Source organism: Piliocolobus tephrosceles, chromosome 10 (assembly GCF_002776525.5).
Source record: "Piliocolobus tephrosceles isolate RC106 chromosome 10, ASM277652v3, whole genome shotgun sequence".
Classification (NCBI taxonomy): Eukaryota; Metazoa; Chordata; class Mammalia; order Primates; family Cercopithecidae; genus Piliocolobus; species Piliocolobus tephrosceles.
Genome location: NC_045443.1, coordinates 93,729,367 through 93,752,448, shown reverse-complemented (window position 1 = coordinate 93,752,448; position 23,082 = coordinate 93,729,367). Strand labels below are relative to the sequence as shown.

The 23,082-nt window shown below is 36.4% G+C and overlaps 1 protein-coding gene across 1 annotated transcript in view; it reads left to right on the top strand.

Annotated features, from left to right (window-relative positions):
• CDK17 (cyclin dependent kinase 17) overlaps positions 1–16,582 on the top strand; it is a 118,509-nt gene extending 101,927 nt beyond the window's left edge. Inside the window, exons 11-17 of the mRNA XM_023231310.3 lie at positions 6,187–6,307; positions 8,698–8,795; positions 9,302–9,407; positions 11,494–11,536; positions 12,532–12,622; positions 14,247–14,324; positions 14,853–16,582. Of these exons, the coding sequence (XP_023087078.1) occupies positions 6,187–6,307; positions 8,698–8,795; positions 9,302–9,407; positions 11,494–11,536; positions 12,532–12,622; positions 14,247–14,324; positions 14,853–14,890 (575 nt within the window). The 3' untranslated portion in view covers positions 14,891–16,582. The remainder of the gene's footprint in view (positions 1–6,186; positions 6,308–8,697; positions 8,796–9,301; positions 9,408–11,493; positions 11,537–12,531; positions 12,623–14,246; positions 14,325–14,852) is intronic.
• Positions 16,583–23,082: the final 6,500 nt, after the last annotated feature.

Below are 23,082 nucleotides of genomic sequence, written 5' to 3'. Positions count from 1 at the left end.
TTTTTTTTTTTTTTTTTTTTTTTTTTTTTTTGAGAGATGGAATTTTGCTCTTGAAGCCCAGGCTGGAGTACAATGGTGTGATCTTGGCTCACTGCAACCTCTGCCTCCCGAGTTCAAGTGACTCTCCTGCCTCAGCCTCCCAGGTAGCTGGGATTACAGGCATGCGCCACCATGCCTTGCTAATTTTGCATATTTAGTGTGACCATCATGTTAGTCAGGCTGGTCTCGAACTCCTGACCTTAGGTGGTCCACCTGCCTCGGCCTCCCAAAGTGCTGGGATTACAGGCGTGAGCCACCGGGCCCAGGCCATCATTGTATTCTTTACCACTACATTTACTTAAAGGGAAAACTGTCAGTTACACTTAAAAAAGTACATGATGAAGCAATATTAATTTCCATCCTTGACTACATTTCTTTTTAATATTTTATGTGATAAAATGGGAAGTATACATAAAACACATTTGCTGCACACAGAAATAATGTGGTTGCCTCTCAAGGAAAAGTGCTTATGTGATTATTTGAGTGCAAATTGAACTAGCCCCGTTATTTGAAGGGACACCATTTTTACTTAATGACTGACAGACAAACTATGGTTATTCAGACTTAGGTATTTGGCAGACATTTTCCTGAAAATGAATGAAGGAAGCCTATCATTTCAAGGACAAGAACTGACAATATTTCTTGCCAATAATAAAATTCAAGTTTTCAAGCAAAAATTAGAGTTTGGAAATTTGGATCTGCTTTGAGTTTGATGGCTTTTCAATACTCAGAGACTTTTCTGATAAGATCAATGTTGATGTTAGCACGATTTTTCGATATGCTGAAAAAGTGTATAAACATTTGGAATGTATGACTTAGGGAACCAGTGTTTTCCAAATGGCTAATGCATGGTATTACAGAATCATGCATGGATAAAAGACCCATTTAAAGTACAAGATAGATCAATGAATTTTAGTGCAACAAAAGTATGAGAGGTTCATCGTTGTAATTTCTGTTACCACAAAGCATTTAAGAGACCACTTACTTTGTAGTTCTGATGTAATGTCAAAGAAGACTATTCATGTTTATCAGAAAAGGCTATTAATATGGCCCTCCTCTTTCCAGCCTCATATCTGTGTGAGATCTGATTTCCTTCATATATGTATGTATGTTGTGATATGTATATTTCATCTGTTGTGATACATGTTGTGATATGTGTCAAAGTAACATATCACAACACATCGCATGCAAAAACAGATGTGGAATCCAGTTGTCTTCTATTAAAATCGACTTTAGGCCAGATATAGCGGCTCAGGGGTGTAATCCCAGCACTTAAGAGGCTAAGGTGGGAGGATCACTTGAAGCCAGGAGTTTAAGACCAGCTTGGGCAACATAGCAAGACCCCATCTCTACACCAAAAACAAGATTTCAAAGAGATTTACAAGAAGGCCATTCTTACTAAGTTTTGTTTTTATATAAAAAAAAGTTTTCCATAAAAATGTCATTCTTGCTATATATAATGGGTGGTGTTTTTAAAGAGAAAATATTTTAAAATTTGCTGTTTTAATTTCTAGTGTGGCAAATATCAGTAAATATATCCACGAAAATAAAAGCTCTTTAGGTCTTTGATAATTTTCAAGAGTAGAAAATGGGTCTTGACCCAGCCATCCCATTACTGGGTATATACCCAAAGGATTATAAATCATGCTGCTGTAAAGACACATGCACATGTATGTTTATTGCAGCACAATTCACAATAGCAAAGACTTGGAATCAACCCAAATGTCCATCAGTGACAGACTGGAGTAAGAAAATGCGGCACATATACACCATGGAATACTATGCAGCCATAAAAAAGGATGAGTTTGTGTCCTTTGTAGGGACATGGATGCAGCTGGAAACCATCACTCTCAGCAAACTATCACAAGAACAGAAAACCAAACACCGCATGTTCTCACTCATAGGTGGGAACTGAACAATGAGATCACTTGGACTCGGAAAGGGGAACATCACACACCGGGGCCTATCATGGTGAGGGGGGAGGGAGGAGGGATTGCATTGGGAGTTATACCTGATGTAAATGACGAGTTGATGGGTGCTGATGAGTTGATGGGTGCAGCACACCAACATGGCACAAGTATACATATGTAACAAACCTGCGCATTATGCACATGTACCCTAGAACTTAAAGTATAATAATAATAATAATAAAGAAAATGGGTCTTGAGAGCAATGAGTTTATAAGCAACTACTGAAAGGAATTCCCTTAATATACCTGCCACCATTACTCTGTATTATATGCTCAATAATTTAATTGCAGCTATTTATCTATATCTTTTTAGCTAACCTGGTTTTAAGGGAATTGAAAGTAAAATGAAATGCTGTTTTTGCTTCTAGAAAGTAAACTTTTTCGTGTTGAAGGAACTCTGTAGAGTAGCTTTGAATTTTTTGTATTCCACATTCTGAGAGTTTTGAATACTCTTAGAGAACTTACTTTTTAAAAACCCATGCAGTTTTCTGTAACTAGAATTTATAATTCTTTTTCATAAATGATTATGGTAGTTTTTTGTTTGTTTGTTTTTGTTTTTTTTTTTTTTTTTGAGACAGAGTCTCGCTCTGTTGCCCAGGCTGGAGTGCAGTGGCCAGATCTCAGCTCACTGCAAGCTCCGCCTCCCGGGTTTACGCCATTCTCCTGCCTCAGCCTCCCAAGTAGCTGGGATTACAAGCGCCCGCCACCTCGCCCGGCTAGTTTTTTGTATTTTTTTTAGTAGAGACGGGGTTTCACCGTGTTAGCCAGGATGGTCTCGATCTCCTGACCTCGTGATCCACCCGTCTGGGCCTCCCAAAGTGCTGGGATTACAGGTTTGAGCCACCGCGCCCAGCCTTGTTTGTTTGTTTTAAGACAGGGTCTTGCTCTGTCACCCTGGCTGGAGTGTAGTGGTGCAATCTCAGCTCACTACCACCTCCGCCTTCTGGGTTCAAGCGATTCTGGTGCCTCGGCCCACAAATAGCTGGGATTACAGGGGTGCCACCACACCCAGCTAATTTTTGTATTTTTAGTAGAGATGGGGTTTCACCGTGTTGTTCAGGCTGGTCTCAAACTCCTGGCCTCAAGCAATCTGCCTGCCTTGGCCTCCGAAAATGCTGGGATTAGAGGTGTGAGCCATCACACCTGGCTTTGATTATGCTAGTTTTATGTTTGGAGTGTTTCATTAAATTTGATAAATACAAGTGTTTCAAGTATTACTCTTCACTGTTATTAAATGGTGAATTTGTTCTGGAAATGCCTATACTTTTGCTCATTGAATACTTTGCCATTTGAAGGGTAAATTACTTGTTGCATTTAGTTCTTTAAAAAGGAAATGTGTGGGTCACCTGTGTTTGAATAACAATTATAAGCTATTTACATATGCTTTCATAGATTATAAAGTCTCTTCTTGGGCATAGTTTATGTTGTTGTTTCCCTTATAATAATTGTTACTCTGTCTCTCTTTTTTCTTTCTCCTTCCCTCAGCCACCATTTCCTTTTCACCCTTTTTCCTTCTCCTTCTCTGTCTTAGCTAATCTGCATTTAATTCTCTTTAGTCCCAATCCCAAAATTAATGTCAGTGAAGAGAAATACTTTCACGAGGCCAAGGCAGGTGGATCACATGAGGTCAGGAGTTCAATACCAGCCTGACCAACATGGTAAAACGCTGTCTCTACTCAAAATAGAAAAATTAGCTGGGCATTGTGGTGGGCACCTGTAATCCCAGCTCTTTGGGAGGCTGAGGCAGGAGAATTGCTTAAACGCAGGAGGCAGAGATTGCAGTGAGCCAAAATCATGCCACTGCATGACAGAGCGAGACTCCATCTCAAAAAAAAAAAAAAAAAAAAAAAATTGCAAAAGGAATGTCAAGGACTATAAAAAAATCTACCTTTGGCTGGGTCCGGTTGCTGACACCCGTAATCCCAGCACTTTGGAAGGCCCAGCAGGCAGTTTGCTTGAGCTCAGGAGTTGAAGACCAGTCTGGGCAATATAGCATATACCTGCCTCTACAAAAACTTTAAAAATTAGCCAGGTGTGGTTGTGTGCACCTCTAGTCGCAGCCATTCGGGAGGCTGAGATGGTAGGATCATTTGTGCCTAGGAGGTTGAGACTTCAGTGAGTCATGATCAGGCTACTTCATTCTAGCCTGGGTGATAGAGCAAGACCGTGTCTCGAAGAAGAAGAAGAAGAAAACTACTTTTTTCAGGGAATACTCTTGGGTGCTTTAATTTTTTCTTCTAACCTCTACAAAGCAAGCCAGGCAAATTTTACCTACAGAGTAACAAGAAATTCTGACTATTCCATGAGATAGTATGTTCAACTCTGTCTCTATTTTTTCCTTTTTTTTGTTGCATAGTAAATATGATTTCATGTGAAGGAGGGTCACATAACTTTTGAGTATTTATACTATAAGGTGTTCTCTGTCCCTCTGAAAATTCTACCCTTTTCCCGTAATCAGTGAAAATCAGAAGTCTTGGAACTGGTGATATAGATAGATATTTTCACTAATGATAGAAAATGGCTTATATAATAATACCATATCACGTTTAATTATTTTGGTTTAGGAGAGATTGTTTCATTTCATTCCAACCAATTTGAAATTCTAATTGTGAACTAGAAGCCCATGTAGACAAACACCGTAGTTCAGAATCCTCTCAGGAGTGGGAGAGTAGGATACAGAGGAAACTAGAACTGGTAATTTGCCTTGATATGGTATGTTACGGGATAAGCACATTAGCAACCCTGTCTTTTGCCTTCCTATAACCCACTTTTAATATCAAGAAGAGAGATCAGAAACCTACCTCCATCTTGTTAATTAATTACCAAAATCAGTATGAAAATAATTTGTCGGACTTACTTCACCAAGTTGAGATGCTAGAGTAAAACTTGTAATTAAATGAAATAATGTCAACATTGTTCCAGGTATACCCTTTCCCCATTATACTGAACTAAAATAGTATATGAGTCCTGTCTCATTAAATTTCTGACATTGTTTATGTGACCTTATTCAGTAAAATATTGAGTTATTCTTATGTGACATTTTTCTTTAATATTTTAATCAGATATACAAAGTTATATATAACAGCAATCTCAGCCTAAAAAATTCTTCCTTGTTTTGGTCAAATAAATAATTTTCCAGATATTTTTCAAAGTTGCTTCTTCAGATCATAATTTAGAGGCTTAGAGATAGTAACAGCTCTCTCACACTAGTAACTCGAGTTAAAGTTGTAAACTCTAGCCTTTATTCTGGATTATCAATGGATTCCATATTAAAATAGCAAAGGAATGGCAAATGTTTTATATCACTTACAGCAGGCTTGTCCGACCCATAGCCCATGGGCTGCATGTGGCCCAGGATGGCTTTGAATGCAACCCAACACAAATTCGTAAACTTTCTTAAAACATGAGATTTTTTTACGATTTTTTTTTTTTAAGGTCACAGCTGTTGTTAGTGTATTTTATGTGTGGCTTTAAGATAGTTCTTCTTCCATTGTAGCCCAGGGAAGCTAAAATATTGGACACCCCTGACTTAAACAGCAATTAATAATATCCAAGGACAATGAAGTCTGTCTTACTCTAAAATCATCCATGTAACTTAAAACCTAAAAAGGGAGTACAGAACAGCCTTGTAATTTTATTCTGAGGAAATTGTCTCTAAGTCGAGTTCTGCAAAGAAATTGTCAGTAAATCTCAGTGAGATTATGGATCAGTAACTTCACAGTTTTTGATAAAAAATGGTATAGCAAATGAAAGTTGGAATCAGGTTAAAAGATGACAAAAGCTCATAGCTGTTAGAAGTAAAATTGTGTGTCTCAATGTCATTGGCCTATTTTTGATTAATTTAATTGCAGTTGAGAAATAATTTTGGCATCATGATTCATGGACAGAAGGAAAACATCTTAAGTTTAGATCCACCCAGAATACTTCACCAGGTGTATTCAAACATAAAAGCAAGCATAGTCTCTGGTTGTGGAATTCTTGTTTAGTTCAACTACATAAGAATTTGCTGACTCAGGGCCACTTGCACGCAACAAATTAATAAAGCTAATTGTGTTGAAGTCTCAAGAAGCTACGAATTAACCATCTCAGGCATCCCTTTGAATGGAGTCATGGTGAGAATAGTGTCTGAGAGATCCATTATAGCTTTTTCTTAACTCTGTTTTATTTTCCCTATGAAGGACTAGCCCGAGCCAAGTCAGTTCCCACAAAGACCTACTCAAATGAAGTTGTCACACTATGGTACCGGCCACCTGATGTGCTTCTTGGTTCCTCGGAGTACTCAACACAGATTGACATGTGGTAAATCTATACAGATGTCACTGACATAATTTTGAAAGAATGTAACTGTTAATGCAGGGTGTATTGATAAGTATTTGACTTTTAAGGAGGTATGATTTTAAAGAGCCATAATATAAACAGTGATTAATGAGTTCTGGCATGGGAATTAGATTACCTAGGTTTAAATACCAATTCTGCCATTTAGAACTATGTAATAACTTTATTCAAATTACTGGCCTTTGCCTCAGTTTCCTCATTTAAGGAAATGGGAATAGTAACAACTACTTTGAAGTGTTGTAGGTGATGTTAAGATTAAATGAACACTCAGAGGAGTGCTTTATGAGACACTCAATAGTATCTGATACATAGTAATTTAAAACAAAATTATTTTATCATTTAATATTCACCAAAATCTTTCTGCTTTAACTTGAACTAAAGGTAAAAATTAAAATATTGTAGTTATCTTTTTCACACACCACTTCGATCCTGACACTCTTCTACTCAAACACCATTATTGCCACCCCCTTCATTACCTATAGAATAAGGTACAATTAATTCATCAATCTGATACTTAAGGATTTCCATAAGATGTCTCTAAACTACCTTTTCCAACTTATTTCAGACTGTTTCTCAACAGAAATGTTCCCTTTTAGCAACATGGCATACTCACTACATCTCAGGAATAACGTGGACTTTCCTACCTTTGCTCTTGGTGTTCATACCAGTCCACCCATCTGGAATGCCCACTCTGGTGCCCTAACTTGGGCTCATTCCTAGTAACGTTCAGAACACAGCTTTTCATAAATCCTTTTCGGAATATACTCTAGCCTCTGGTGGCAGTTCCTTCCTCTGAACTGTGGTTGCATTTATTTTCTATGTTCTTCATGTGGTAATAAGTCATATACCTATTTCTCTTGCTATCTTGAACAATTATATAAAATGTCTCATATAACTTTTTAAAATTAATTTTTAATATTGTAAAATAGTTATAAAATTTATCATTTTAACCAATTTAAGTGTATAGTTGAGACATTAAGTACATTTATATTGTTGTGCAACCATCACCACTATCTCTCTACCTCCAGAATCCTTCCATCTTGCAAAACCAAAACTCTGTACCCATTTAACAATTTCTTCCTATTCCCCTCCCCCACCTCCGGTTTCTGGTAACCACTGTTCTATAATACTTTCTGTCTCCATGAATTTGACTGTTCTGTGTACCACTTATGAGTAGAATCATGCAGTATGTGTCCTTTCGTGACTGGCTTATTTCATCTGGCATAATGTCTTTTAAGGTTCATTCACATGGTGCCGTATGCCAGAATTTCCTTCCTTTTTAAGGCTAAAAATACTCCATTAAATATATATTCCACATTCTGTTACCCATTTATCCATTGATGGACATTTAGGTTGCTTCCACCTTTTGACTGTTGTAAATAATGCTGTTGTGTACGTGGGTATACAAATACCTTTTCAAGACCTTGCTTTCAATTCTCTCTCTCTCTCTCTCCCTCTCTTTTTCTTTTTAAGAGACGTTGTCTTACCATGTCGTCCAGGCTGGTCTTTGACTCCTGGGCTCAAGCAGTCCTCCTGTGTTGGCCTGATTTCAGTTCTTTTAGATGTATATCTAGAAGTAGAATTGCTGGATCATATAGTAATTCTGTTTTTAATTTTTTGAGGAACCACCATATTATTTTCCATAGCAACTATATCATTTTATTTCCTATATAACACTTAATATGTAAAATTAACTTTTATATATAGCTGCTAGATTACAAGCTCTTTAATGGAAGGATTATGTCTTAAATTATGTATGTACATACAGTTCCTAGATGACTATTCTAGGAACCACCATTCTATTCTCTGAACCACCATCCATTTCTTTTCCTTCTCTTACACACACCACCTTGTACCAACATGTTCTACCTCTTCTTCCTGCATCAAAATGTCTTGAATCATTTGTTTCTCTCCATTTCTCCTGCCTAGCTTAGGTCACTGTCGTCTCCTAGATTACCATAATATCTCTTCAGTTGTTTTTCCCCCCGCCTGTCTTTATTGTTCAATCCATGGTCTACACTGTTGCTAATACAAGGATTCAATGAGATAACTGATACACTTAAAAAACATTTCTAACACATAGTAAATCTTCAGTCACTGTTGTTAGCGTTATTCTTCAAGGATTATGCAAAGGAGAGTTGGACATTTTAAGTGGGAAAAATGGATATAGCAATATAGAAATTGAGACAAATAGGGTAAATGTGAACAAATTAGTTAGATCTAAAATATCTCTTCAGGAGGTTTTCCAACAGGCTAGTGCAGAATTCTGCAGAGAGGCAGTCTTAAGGAAAAGATTCTTGTGCTTCATAATATGTAAATGAATTGCTAAATTATTTTCATGATCTATTTTAAAGGGGTGTTGGTTGCATTTTCTTTGAAATGGCTTCTGGAAGACCTTTATTTCCAGGATCAACTGTGGAGGATGAACTGCACTTAATTTTCCGACTGCTAGGTAACAGAAGAAATCTTTTCCCAGTGATTTTGCACCCACAATTGACTAGCTTGATAAGATTGTATCTCTGAAATACATATTTTAAAATTTGATACTAACATAAATAGCTGTTACTTAGAAGAATTAGAATGAACGCTATGAAGATAGATCCTTCTAGGTAACTTCATCTGCTAAATTTTATCTTTGTAATAAAGATTCAATGGAAAAACAGAATATAGTTAGTATGGAAAGTTGGATATCAGCATATTATTTAGGAAAATTGCTAACTTTGGTGGTATCAACTGAATAGAAAAAGGGCCAGGCATCTCTTTTACAGTATTGCGAAGTCCAAACAAAAAGTCCATGTACATTTATTTCTATTATTTCAATTGCAGCTGAAATAGTTAAGTCATCTGGTGAATGTAAATTGTTCTCTAAGACACTTTGTTATATATGTGCATATATAGTTTTTATATATAAATTTTATATATATTTATAAATATATTTATTTATTTTTTTTAATTCAGGAACTCCATCTCAGGAAACTTGGCCAGGTATTTCTTCAAATGAGGAGTTCAAGAACTACAACTTTCCAAAATATAAACCACAGCCTCTAATTAACCATGCACCCAGGTATTTTTTTTTTTTCTTATGTGAAAGGGGAAACTCACATGATTCTTTTCAATCTTTTGAAGGATTAGCCACAGTAAGGATTCAGGAAAAAATACATAATACACATAATCCTTACATATTTTAGGATCTTATTTAATTTGGAACTGTATACGTATTAGAATTCTAGAGTTTATGTAGATAGTTCCTTTTCCCAGAAAGAAGACATTGATTAATGCCTTATTCCGTACCACAAAGATTATGATGAAATTCCTGTTTTGCTTTCTACAGAATTATTCTGTATTTACTTAACAAAAACCTAAGAAAGGTTATGTAAGTGAATCTTGATTCTATAACACAAGGTAACCTATCAATATTTTGACGAGTGTTAATGATGTAATTCATATTTGAAGAATATAAACTCTGTCCGATTCCTTAGCAAAATGTAACATCTAAATGTCAGCCATTCATTTAAGTTTCTTCTTAGACCTACCCCAAGATCAGTCCAAGGCTCCCAATAAAATTTGAGTCAGAACATTTTTGCTTGTAGAATGTATTACATTTTTAGGAGATAACATAGAATACTGGCTGCATTTTCCATCTCCCCAGCCCCCCAACCCCCCCAAAATTTGAAAGTCATTTAGATACCGAATAAGGACATCATTTGTTTTAACCCAAAGCCATTCACATTGCTCACAACATAACATACTTGTTTTGCTTCCTTTTATTTTCAAGCTAGGGAAGGAAGAGCAAAATGGTTATGACACCAAAAATATTTTTAAAGTATTTATGTGAGTTGGTACTCTTATTGTTACTATAGCAACTAATACTATTCTAACTGGATTTTCTTAGGAAGAAGAATAATATGTGCTGGGCTTTTTTTTGCACGTCTCTCTCAAGTAGCATAAATTCTATTTTTGTCCTTTAATTATTGCTTGCTTTTCGTAATGTTCCATGTAGAAGGTTGAAGCTTTTCTTTGAAGCAGAGTCTCCATGACTGTAGTACCTAGTTTGTCTCTGCCCAGGGAACTCTGGATATGTGCTAGAATGGCAAACTACATAGAATGTCTAGACTGCAGCATCCACTTGAGAGCACTTGGAAGAAAATGTTTCTTTACTCATTATTGTACTTTTACCAGTGAAAGGCAGTGTAAGATAGAACCTGTTATTTCTGATCAAGATAATCCCAGGCCGGGCTCGGTGGCTCACACCTGTAATCCCAGCACTTTGAGGGGGGCCGAGGCAGGCTGATCACCTGAAGTTGGGAGTTTGAGACCAGCCTGACCAACATGGAGGAACCGCGTCTCTACTAAAAATACAAAAAATTAGCCCGGAGTGGTGATGCATGCCTGTAATCCCAGCTGCTCGGGAGGCTAAGGCAAGAGAATCGCTTGAACCCAAGAGGCAGAGGTTGCAGTGAGCCAAGATTGCACCTTTGCATTCCAGCCTAGGCAACAAGAGCGAAACTACATCTCAAAAAAAAAAAAAAAAAGATAATCCTTTAACCCTACTACCCCTAGTTATACTAATTTCATCTTTATTATGTCATTAGTTTTATATCCCTTACTGATGAAGGTTTATGAAGTTATTGTAACATATTTAAATTGAACTCAATACCTTCTAGTACCTCATGCAGCGGACAACTCTAAAAATTTGTTCCAGAATAGCTCCTTTCTGTGTTTGTCTTGAACAACGGTGATACATTTTGAGGTCACTTGTCTCTGTGTTTTCACCTATGTAATAGGAAAATGATGCTCTTATAAACTTGCCTTTAGTGAAAGACTGTGAAAAGTGATACAGTATTTAAGCTTTCTTAATACTGTAAGTTACATTGTTTTGAGACAGCATGGTGATTTTTTAAAATTCTTTAATTTGTTCTTGGATATTGAAAATTCAAATTGAAGCCAAGTTATTTATGACTTATCCTTAAACAAATAGCAAGGCCAGTCTTTTAAGACTAAAACAGATTTGAGCCTATTTGAAGGCAACAAGAGTGACTATTTTAGGGCATTTAAATTTAGCAGATTAAAACACTTGGAAAATAGTTTTACCTGAAAAGTTTTATCAGCTAAGAGAGAATAAATTTTTACTTGTTCTTTGTTGTTTCTAGGTTAGACTCTGAAGGAATTGAGTTGATAACAAAATTTCTTCAGGTAAGTCAGATCTTATAGTAATTGTTAAATAGGTAGTTAAGCCTCAGCTTCCTCATCTGTAGAATGGGATCAGTAGTACTTCCTCAGTATTGTTAATGACAAATAAAATTATCTATGCTTAAGGCACGAGTTTAAGTAAAAAATAAAAATAATATGGTTTCTCCTAATGTGTCTGGGTCTCTTGTCACTTACAACAGTCTGAGGTAGTTGGTTATTGGCATTGATCAGCCGTGTCAAGGCCACATTCTCTGCGATTGATGCTCTCTTATGTTCTCTTTTCCTTATACCTACAGCCTTTGTAGGATGTTCTGCCTCCAGATACCATTCACAGTTCCCTCCAAAGCAGGAACAAGAGGGGACGATAAGTCCCTTTATTACCAGCCACATTAGTCCTCTTGGAACTTGGAAGCAAAAGCTTTACAGAAACCCCTACAAGGTTTCCTTCCAAGTCTCATTGACCAGAACATTAATTGTAGGAAAGACTGGGAATTGGGGAGCAGGATTGTCATAATTAGCCTAAATTTAGAAGAGTTATGATTCATGATTCATCTGTCAGAGCTAATGGACACCTTGAAGAAACCTAGGTTGTATCAACAAAGAAAAAAGGGAAATGAGTATTGGATAGGTAATTAAGAATGGCTGCCATAAAAATACTAGGTATGTGTCCACCAGTCCTTTGGTGTTCATGAAGAGAAGTAACTACACAGATCAAATATTTTAATTTTTCTTTGCTTCAGAAAGTACAAGGAATGTAAATTCTTATTTAAGATCTAGCCGTATCTCAGAAATGTGGAACTGAGATGATATTATGCAATCTCAGCGGTGACTCAAATTAGAGTATAATTGGAGTATTCCAAATTGTTGATTGAAAAGTAGTCATCGTATTAAATAATCAGGATTTTTAAAAAATAGCTCTAAATGCTAATTTGCCCATCTCCTACTTTTTATAGTAATTAGAGAAAAAGCTAATGAAGCAGTTCTTTGCTTTTTCACAGTATGAATCTAAGAAAAGGGTTTCAGCAGAAGAGGCGATGAAACATGTGTACTTTCGAAGTCTGGGACCAAGAATACATGCTTTACCAGAAAGTAAGAGAAATCCTAAAATGTTTTCCCCGCTTTACTTTTATTTCTCCAGGGTTAGAGACTGGGGTGATTGGGGAGATGGCTGTTGATTTTTAAGCCTAAGATTTTAGTCTTTTCTGTAGTTAGATTAGAATTTCTTGAAGGGAGGTATGTGTCTTATTTCCCTCTGATTTAGTTATTTCTTGTAACATTGAGCACATTGTCAGGAAACCAATGTAGGAAACCAGTAGTACTTAGGCAAAGATCATTAATCTTATTGGACTTCAGTTGGAACATGTCATCTGATGACAGACATTGCCCCTCGGCCCACTCTGGCTTCGATTTAGAGTTGTTAAAAGTGAATTTCAAACCAAAACTAATGAAGCATAACCGAAACATTGTTTTCTTGTGAAAATACAGTTTTTCTTGAGATACAAAGATGATTTTCCTTTATTGTGGTCACTCTGATTTTACTATCCCCATGACGGCAGTGAGTGTATTGTCAGAGTTACTAAAATAGCAGATTTCCCGTGCCTGAGTAACATTGATTTTACTCGTAACATTCTATTTTTAGATTACCACAGTATTTTACTTTAAAATAGAGTAAGGTGAGAGGAGAATTGGAAGAATGTTTGGGAACTAAACTGCCAAAAGCTTTCATTAATTTCCCATTCTCATGTATTAGACAGTATTGATTCATTGAAGCTTGTGTAGCAGTCAGTGACAAAGCTAATTGGAATAAAAAAATCCTTAATACTTTTCACTTCAACTTTACTGGATGTATTTAAATGAAAGAATACCTCTTTGACAGAAATTGGAAATGAAAGAGATAAATTACAAGTGTTCTTTTAAAGATATTTGTATTTCACCGGGCACAGTGGCTCATGCCTGTAATCCCAGCACTTTGGGAGGCCGAGGTGGGCGGATCATGAGGTCAGGAGTTCGAGAGCAGGCTGACCAACATGGTGAAACCCTGTCTCTACTAAAAATACAAAAATTAGCCGGGCATGGTGGCATGTGCCTGTAATCCCAGCTACTCAGGAGACTGAGGCAAGAGAACTGCTTGAACCTGGGAGACAGAGGTTGCAGTGAGCCGAGATCATGCCACTGCACTCTAGCCTAGGCAACAGAGTGAGACTCCGTCTCAAAAAGAAAAAGATATTTGTATTTCATTATTAATACCAAGTTTTACTTTGAGGTAGGCAGTTACGGTTATACAAACCTTTTCCTTGTTTTTCACTAAAATTCCGAAGATAGCTTGAGGGCCTGATACCTTCATGTCATTGTAAGGAGACAGAGAGGAAGGACAGAGAGAATTAACACCTAGTATAATAATATATTTTGACTGGGTCTCCCAACCCTAGAAAGTCCTGGAACAGACAGTGTATATTCTCCTCAGAGAAACACTGCTCACAGCATGCTCTAACACAGAGTTGGGAGAAGAAAGGTTCTAAAGGTGGATTACTTCATTCATTTAGTTTTCTCCTCAGCACATTGGGACAAAAAGGAAAAATTTCAGCAGGGCTGTCATCTTGTAAAATGGTTTCATATTGAATCAATATATGCTTTATAAACATGTGTTGATAGTTGGGTTGTGTTTGTTTTAATGTTAGACCTTCACCTAATAATTTTTGTCTATGCATTTTAGGTGTATCAATATTCAGTTTGAAAGAGATTCAGTTGCAAAAGGACCCGGGTTTTCGAAATTCTTCTTATCCAGAGACAGGTGTGTTTGTCATAAACCATTTCACGTGTCGATCATGAATTTTTGCGTGGAACCAAGCTTTTGGTTTATAAATTGATCAGTAAAATTATTGATGTAAAAACCAATGTACAGTGCATTCCACAACTGTTTATGTTTAGCATTGCACGTACTCACTTTTCTGTATGATGTGGGCAGCTCAGTAAATCTTCAGAGAAAAATCTGACTCAGTCAAGTCAGGGATCCTGAAAGCTGCTGATGGCACAAAGACCTTTTACAAGTGACCTGGCTTGATCACTGCACACGCCATCCCTGGTACCTGAGGCAGAAGACACATCTTGTGCTTCCCTAGTCATCAGGTTCATCACTTCGAAGCATAGAAGCTGTAGACTGACCCCATCAACAGAAGGGTCATTTAAGACAGTGCTGATCACTCTTACCATGGAATATTAGCTTTTGCTGGTGGGAACATTAGCTTCCTAGTCACCAAATAACTGTGTGTGGGATAAAACTGAACCTTGAACTGCCTCATAAAATGACTTTATATTTTAGGACATGGGAAGAACAGAAGACAGAGCATGCTCTTTTAAGTCTGATAACATGGTTTCAAGCCCAGCCCCCAGCCTTTCTTACCAATCAAGGACTCAGATCTGAAGGCAATTCTTTCTTTTGGTGGACTTGGAATCTCCGTTTGTCTACACTGTCCTCTTCACAGTGGAGTCTTTTTATTTCAGACCTACAGATTGTTTTTATATTTGTTGTCACAGTGTGACAATTTTTTGTACAGTCGGTTTTAAGGTCTTCTCTGCCATTAGAGCCAGTAGGTTACAGCTATTGATGTAACTGTAGCTGCAATTTTTGTGCAGGACTGAGAAACACAGTGCATTATTTATTGCGGAATCATTGCTGCTAAATAACTACTGTCTGTTTATTTAACACAACAATTGAATGCCTGAAGAAGTTGCAGTGGCTTTATTATATGTGAATGCATCTGTTTCTCCTCACGAATTATTTTACTGCTGCATTTTTTGTTTGTTTTTAAAATTAAACTGCAGTGTTTCCTGGAATGTAAATTTAGCTTTGCTTAATAGTAAAATAAGTGAGCCATCTTGAACACTTTAATTTTATACTATATAATTTCTTAATAATGAACATTGGCAAATAGAGTAGCTAAGAGATTGACAAGCACATTATGTTTAGATAAGCATGTGATGCAGAAGTTGATTCAAGCAAGTGAATCCCTGACACTTTGAGGATCTCACATTAGACACCAACAAATTAAAGCTCCAAAATTATTTATTTTTTATCTGTTCCTCACATTAGAAACGTCTACTGCATATTACTGGATATTTGTATACTAATATGCTTACGTATTTTACATTGTGTTTTAAATTTAGTTAAAAGTTAACTGTAGAAGTCCATTCAAACACGAAGTCTTGTTTTGTTTGTTTTAAATACATTTATTTTATTAGAAAGGATGATACTTCATTGGGGAACAGTTTCTTTCATTTGGGGGCTATGTGTTTCAATAACATTCACTTGGAATCAGCTGAAAGCTGTAATATGTCTTTGAAATGAGCCATGATAAATTACAAACAAGAGAAATGAGAACTTAAAGGATTGCTTGAAATTATTGTCGGTATTATCTGTTTACCAGAGATACTAAATATTAGTTTTAATTATGCATCTCTTTGAGCATCATAAACACACTTTGGTGTTGGTAACAGTATTTTAAGCATTTGTGTTCACTTTTAAGGACTATTTGTTTAGTGCATCTTACTATAAATCTTAATTGGTATATTTTGAAATGGTCGTGTAAATTTTTGCCTTATATATCATGAAAATAGTCATAACTTAATTTCTTTTCCTGAGATTCACTGTAAAACATTCAGGGGTCCTACCATTTCTGTTCAGGAAATCTTGTAGTTTATTGTTGTTATTTAACAGTATTAAGTGGATTTTTGTATATTTCATTTTAACTTTATTTGTGAATAGTGATTGTGGCATGTTTGGGGTGTTATTTTAATATTTCATGATATTGAAATTTTAATTTTTAAAAAAAATTTTCTGGAAGAAACAGATTCGTGTGTAATGGTGAATATTGGACCACTACTGCTTTTCACATTTGTAAATTGGTTTTATGTTAAACCTTGTAGCCTAACAAACTGCTGTTCTTTCTAACTGACAGACATGTATTAATATTGTACTTTGAAGGTTATAAATATGTGGAAATTCCTTCATTTTGTTTTGAAATTTATAATAACAAAATCTCCATGTTGTTAGAATGTGGTTTTATTGAGTCGCAGTTCTTTCATGGGGATGAAGGCTGTGCCAAGTGGGGTCCTTTCCTTTTATGGGTCATTCTTAAGATAGTGAAGTCTCACTGTGCTAGAGGTGTTATTGCTTTCTGTTTGTGCCAATCATTTGCTTAGTAATTTCTGCTGTTTTTTTTTATAGCACTCTCAATTATAAAGTTTCAAATTTGTCATTTCATAGAATGTATATTTGATTTGTTGCAAATTTGACATATAGTTTTTCATAGGCTTAATTTCTTGCATATAAAAGGTGAAAATATATATCCATTTGTTACATAAAATGTTTCTTCCTAGGAATTCCTAGGGGTATTTCTTCATTTTATTAAGGAATTTGGCAAGCAAACAAGTGTTTGTTTTTTTGTTTTATTTTTGATACTCGAGCACCATTCAGATCCTGAAAACATTGCAGTGAAGGGAATTGAAACTCCGAAACTGGGAACTTTGAATACCTATGATTCCTCTTAAACTGATAAGGTTTTTAAAGGTAAGAGAAGATGCCTTTTATGTTTTCTTTCCAAGTGGTACTGTGAACACACATTGGATGTGTCACTTTAGGTGTATACAGTGGCTGCATTCTGTCTGAGGCTTTGTCAACTTTCATTTGAAAGGCTGTTAACATATAATAATCTATCTTTTGGACTCGGGACAATTTATGTGGGTTGTTTTTATCTTTTAAAAATTGTGTTGATATATATAGATATATATCTCATAAAATTTGGCATTGTAATTATTTGTATGTGTACAGCTCAGTGGCATAATTATAGCCAGAAAGTTGTATAACAGTTACCACTATCTACTTCTTAAATTTTTCATCACTCCAAACAGAAACTGTGAACCATTTTACCCTGCCCCAGCCCCTGGTAACTGCTAATCTACTTTCTGTCTCTCTGAATTTGCCCATTCTGGGTATTTCAAATAAGTGGAGTCATACCATATTTGTCCTTTTGTGTCTGGCTTATTTCATTCAGTATAATGTTCACAGTTCATCCATGTTTAGCATGTATCAGAACTTCTTTTCTTATCATGACTGAATAATGTTCTATTATGATTATACATATTTTGTTTATCAATTTATCTGTTGATGGACACTAGGATATCCCATTTTTTGGCTTTTGTGAATAATGCTGTGTGAACATTGGGGTATAAGCACCTGTTTGAGTCCTTGTTTTTAATTATTTGGGGAGTATATACACCTAGGAGTGGAATTGCTGGGTCATATGATAATTCTGTGTTTGTTTGAGGAACTGCCAAAATGTTTTCCACAGTGGCTGTACTATTTGATATTTGCAGTAGTAATACATGAGGGTTCCATTTTCTCCTCATCCTTGCCAATTCTTTTTTCCCTCTTTTTTTATTACATTCATTCTAATAGGTTGAAGTGGTATTTCATTGTAGTTTTTATTTGCATTTACCTAATGATTAGTGATGTGGAACATCTTTTCATACTTTTTTGGCCATTTGTTTATTTGCTTCAGATAAACCTTTATCCAAAGGTTTATTCAAGTACTTTGTCCATTTTAAAAATAGGGTTGCTTGTCTTTTTGTCACTGATTTGTAAGAGTTCTTTGTTTTGACTATTACATCTTTATGAGGTATTTGATTTGTAGTTATTTTCTCTTGTTCTTTGGGTTCTCTTTCACTTTCTTTGGTGTCCTTTCGTTGCACAAAAGTTATTATTTTTTATTTTATGTTTATTTATTTATTTTTTGAGACGGAGCCTTGCTCTGTTGCCCACTTGCTCTGTTGCCCACGCTGGTGTGCAGTGGTGCAGTCTCGGCTCACTGCAACCTCTGCCTTCTGGGTTCAAGCGATTCTCCTGTCTCAGCCTCCCAAGTAGCTGGGATTATAGGCATGTGCTCCGTGCCTGGCTAATTTTTGCATCCATGCCTGGCTAATTTTTGCATTTTTAGTAGAGACGGGATTTCACCATGTTGGCCAGGCTGGTTTCGAACTCCTGACCTTGTGATTTGCCCACTTGAGCCTCCCAAAGTGCTGGGATTACAGGTGTGAGCCACCTTGCCCAGCCAAAAGTTTTAAATTTAATGACATCCATTTTATCTCTTTTTTTTGTTGCCTGTGCTTTTTGTGTCATATTTAAGAAAGTATTGTCATGTTTCAGAGGTCATAAATCTTTGCTCTTATAATTTCCTTTAAGAGTTTATATTTTTAGCTGTCACATTTAGAGCCTTGATCCATTTAAATTTTTATATGTGATATAAAGTAAGGGTCTGACTTTATTCTTTTGCATGTGAATATCAATTTTTTTTTTCCAGCACCATTTGTTGAAAAGACTGTCCTTTCCCCATTGAATGGTCTTGGTGCCCTTCTCAGAAATCAGTTGACCGTAGATGTGAGGTTTGTTTCTGGGCTGTCAGTTCTGTTCCATTCGTCTATATGTCTGTCCATAAGGGTTTGTAGCACAACATTTTGATTACTGTCTTTAGAACGTTTTAAATCAGAAGGCCGGGCGCGGTGGCTCAAGCCTGTAATCCCAGCACTTTGGGAGGCCGAGACGGGCGGATCACGAGGTCAGGAGATCGAGACCATCCTGGCTAACACGGTGAAACCCCGTCTCTACTAAAAACTACAGGAAACTAGCCGGGTGAGGTGGCGGCGCCTGTAGTCCCAGCTACTCGGGAGGCTGAGGCAGGAGAATGGCGTAAACCCGGGAGGCGGAGCTTGCAGTGAGCTGAGATCCGGCCACTGCACTCCAGCCTGGGCGACAGAGCGAGACTCCGTCTCAAAAAAAAAAGAACGTTTTAAATCAGAAAATGTGAGTCTTCCAACTTTGTTCTCTTTCAAGATTGTTGTAGCAATTCAGAGTCTCTTGAAATTCCATATGAATTTTAAGATGGAATTTTCTATCTCTGCAACAACAACAAAACACCATTGGGATTATGATAGGGATTGCATTAAATTAGAATCTATAGATCACTTTGGGTAGTATTATAATTGTAATAATATTAAATCTTCCAATCTACGAACACAAGATGTCTTTCCATTTAGTTAGGTCATCTTTAATTTCAGCAACATTTTGTAGTTTTCAGTATACAAGTCTTTTGCCTTAAATTTATTCATAATCTTCTTCTTATTATAGATGTTATTGTAGATGGAGTTGTTTTCTTAATTTCTTTTTGGATTTTTTCATTGGTAGTATATAGAAATACAAGTAATTTTAGTGTGTTGCTTTTGTATGCAGCTTTGCTAAATTTGATTATTAGCGTTAACAGGCTTTCTGTGGAGTCTTTAGGGTTTTCTACACATAAGATCTTGTTACCTGCAAGGAATGATAGTTTTACTTCCTTCTTTATAATTTGGATGCTGTTTATTTCTTTCTCTTGCCTAATCGCTCTGTCTAGGACTTCCAGTACTATGTTGAAGTGACGAAGGAGTATGTCCTTGTCTTCTTTTGATCTTAGGGCCAAAGCTTTCAATCTTTCACCACTGAGTATGCTATTAACTGTGTCTTTCTATGTGTGGTCTTTAATATGTTAAGGAAGTTCCTTTCTATTCCTAGTTGATTGAGTATTTTTATCTTGAGAATATTGGGTTTTCTTCAAATGCTCTTTCTCCATCAATTAAGATGATTTGTTTTCTATATTCTGTTGATGTATATTACATTGATTTTCGTATGTTAAACCACTCTTGTATTCCTTGGATAAATCCCACTTGATTATGGTATGTAATTCTAATATGCTGCTGAATTCAGTTTGCTAATATTTTTTGAGTATTTTTGCCTGTATTCGTAAGGTATTTGGCCTGTAGTTATTCTTTTCTTATAGTGTTTTTGTCTGGATTTGGTATCAGGGTAATGCTGGCTTAATAGAAAGAGTTAGGAAGTGTTCTCTCCTCTTCAGTTTTTTGGAATAGTTTGAGGATTGGTGTTAACTCTTCCTTAAATGTTTGGTAGAATTCAGCAGTGAGGTGATCTGGTCCTGGCTTTTCTTTTTTCAGAGGTTTTGATTAATGATACAGTCTCCTTGTTACATATAATTCTATTCAGATTTTTTATTTCTTGTCAGTTTTGGTAGTTTGTGTGTTTCTAGGAATTTGTCCATTTAATCTGTTATATCCAGTTTGCTGGCATAAACTTTTTCATAGTAGTCTCTTACCTTTTTTATTTCTGTTATTGATCTCTAATTTCATTCCATTATGGTTAGAGAAGATAGTATGTATGATTTCAGGTTTTAAAAATTTATTAAGACTTGTTTTGTGGCCTAACATATGGTCTATTCTGGAGAATGCTTCATGTATATTTGAGAAAGTATGTCTCATTCTATGAAAAATGTTGTTGGGTAGAGTGTTTGGTATGTGTCTATTGGGTCTAATTGGTTTATAGTGTTCGGTTCCTCTCTCTTTACTGATCTGACTCTTTTGTACATTATTGAAGTGGGAGTATTGACATGTCCAACTGTTAATGCGGGATTGTCATATTTCTCCTTTCAGTTCTGTGAGTGCATGCTTCATATATCTGGGGGCCCTGTTACTGGGTGCATATGTGTTTATAATTGTTACCTATCCTTGATGGATTGAACCTTTTCGCAACGTCCTTTGTCTCCTGTAACTTTTTTTTGATACTTTAGTCTATTTTATCTGACAAAAATATGGCCGCCCCATATCACTTTTGGTTACTGTTTGTATGGAATATTTTTCCCATTCTTTTATTTTCAGCCTCTTCAAAGTAAAAATACAGTGTCTGTGTTTTTAAAGTGAGTCTCTTATAGATAGCATATTGACAAATCATTTTTTAAATCCATCCTGCCCATCTCTGCCTATTAATTGGAGACTTTACAACATTTACATTTAAAATAGTTACTGATAAGGAAGGACTTCTGCCATTTAGCTGTTTTCTGTATGTCTTATGTGCTTTTTCTTCTTCATTTCCTCCATACTGCCTTGTATTTAGTTTTTTGTTTTTGTTTTTCCCTTTTGGTAATGTACCATTTTTATTTTCTTCTTCTTTCTTTGCCTATATATTTTTAATTATTTTCAATTCATATCATTTAAAAATATTTATCCCCAAATGTAATCCCTTCGAGTTTATTATTTATGTCAGTGATTTTATTTTTAAAATATTCTAATGAGATTCTTACATTGATTCTTTTTGATTGACAAGTTCATCCATGTCAGAATTTTAAGTGTTAACACAAGCCCTCAAGCAATGCTGCCGAAGAATTTTCATACTTTTCTGTGCTCCAAACTTGAAATTTCCAAAGTTTTTAATGCATTACTTTAGACCCAAGAGAAAGGTACAACATTTTTCCCTCTTGTTCAGTGCAAATGTGAAACTATTTAGTGTTTTTTTGTTTTTGTTTTTGTTTGAGATGGAGTTGTACTCTTGTCACCCAGGCTGGAGTACAGTGGTGCAGTCTCGGCTCATTGCAACCTCCGCCTCCCAGGTTCAAGCAATTCTCCTGCCTAAGCTTCCTGAGTAGCTGGGGTTATAGGCACATGCCACCATACCTAGCTGATTTTTGTATTTTTAGTAGAGATGGGGTTTCACTATGTTGGCCAGGCTGGTCTTGAACTCCTGACCTCAGGTGGTCTACCCGCCTCGGCCTCCCAAAGTGCTAGGATTACAGATGGAGGCCCCACGCCTGGCCTGAAACTATTTTCTGATCTTAAATTCAGAGTCTGGGCTTAGATAGGCAGGAGTTTCCCTGAGCTGTCACCATTCCCAACTGAAGTTATTACAGTCAGTTTCCATCACTGACCCAGAAAACCACTGAAGTCACCAATTTTCTGTTAGACTGAAACAGAAAGAAGGTGACCAAGCTACTGATTATGTTAGACTCAAACAGAACGAAGGTGACCAAGCCACTGATTATAAAGCTACTTTGATTAGAAGAGAATATAAAATTTCAATCTGTGATGATGGGGAGGATTTTTCATTGGTGGGGTTCCCCTAAGAGAAGTGAGAAAATTCCACTAATTTGAAAACCCATTTTTGAACGATTACTATTTCAAAGACTGTAAACTAAACCTCTGTTGAGTAGAGTGGGTATGGGGGCTAGGTATGCAGGTGTGCATCTGTGAGAGGGGGACAGGGAGAGAATTACTGAGGCTGGAATAGGAATCCTGATGGCTGCTCTTGCCGCTCTCTTCCACCTTAACCCTGCTGCAGTAGTGATGCAGAGATACCTGGGCTGGACCATAAAGATGACCATGAAGATTTAGCTGGTGACCCTCTGGATGATATGCAGCACCTTTCAGCGGGCAAGGGAAACAGCATCTGCCAACAGTCTTGTATGTTTACAAAAGGATGGGTCCACTGGGCTCTGATGGAGGTATGGAATTTTAGTGGATACAGATTTGGGACTTATGCAAGACTCCCTTGGGACTCTTTCGAGGCTTTCCTAGAACAGTGCTGGTCGAAACAGTGCCACTCTCCAGCTGTTTCTCCAGCTATACTGACAATAGTTCCACATTCTAGCAGTCAAAATAGTCTTAAGGATCATCTTCATCTT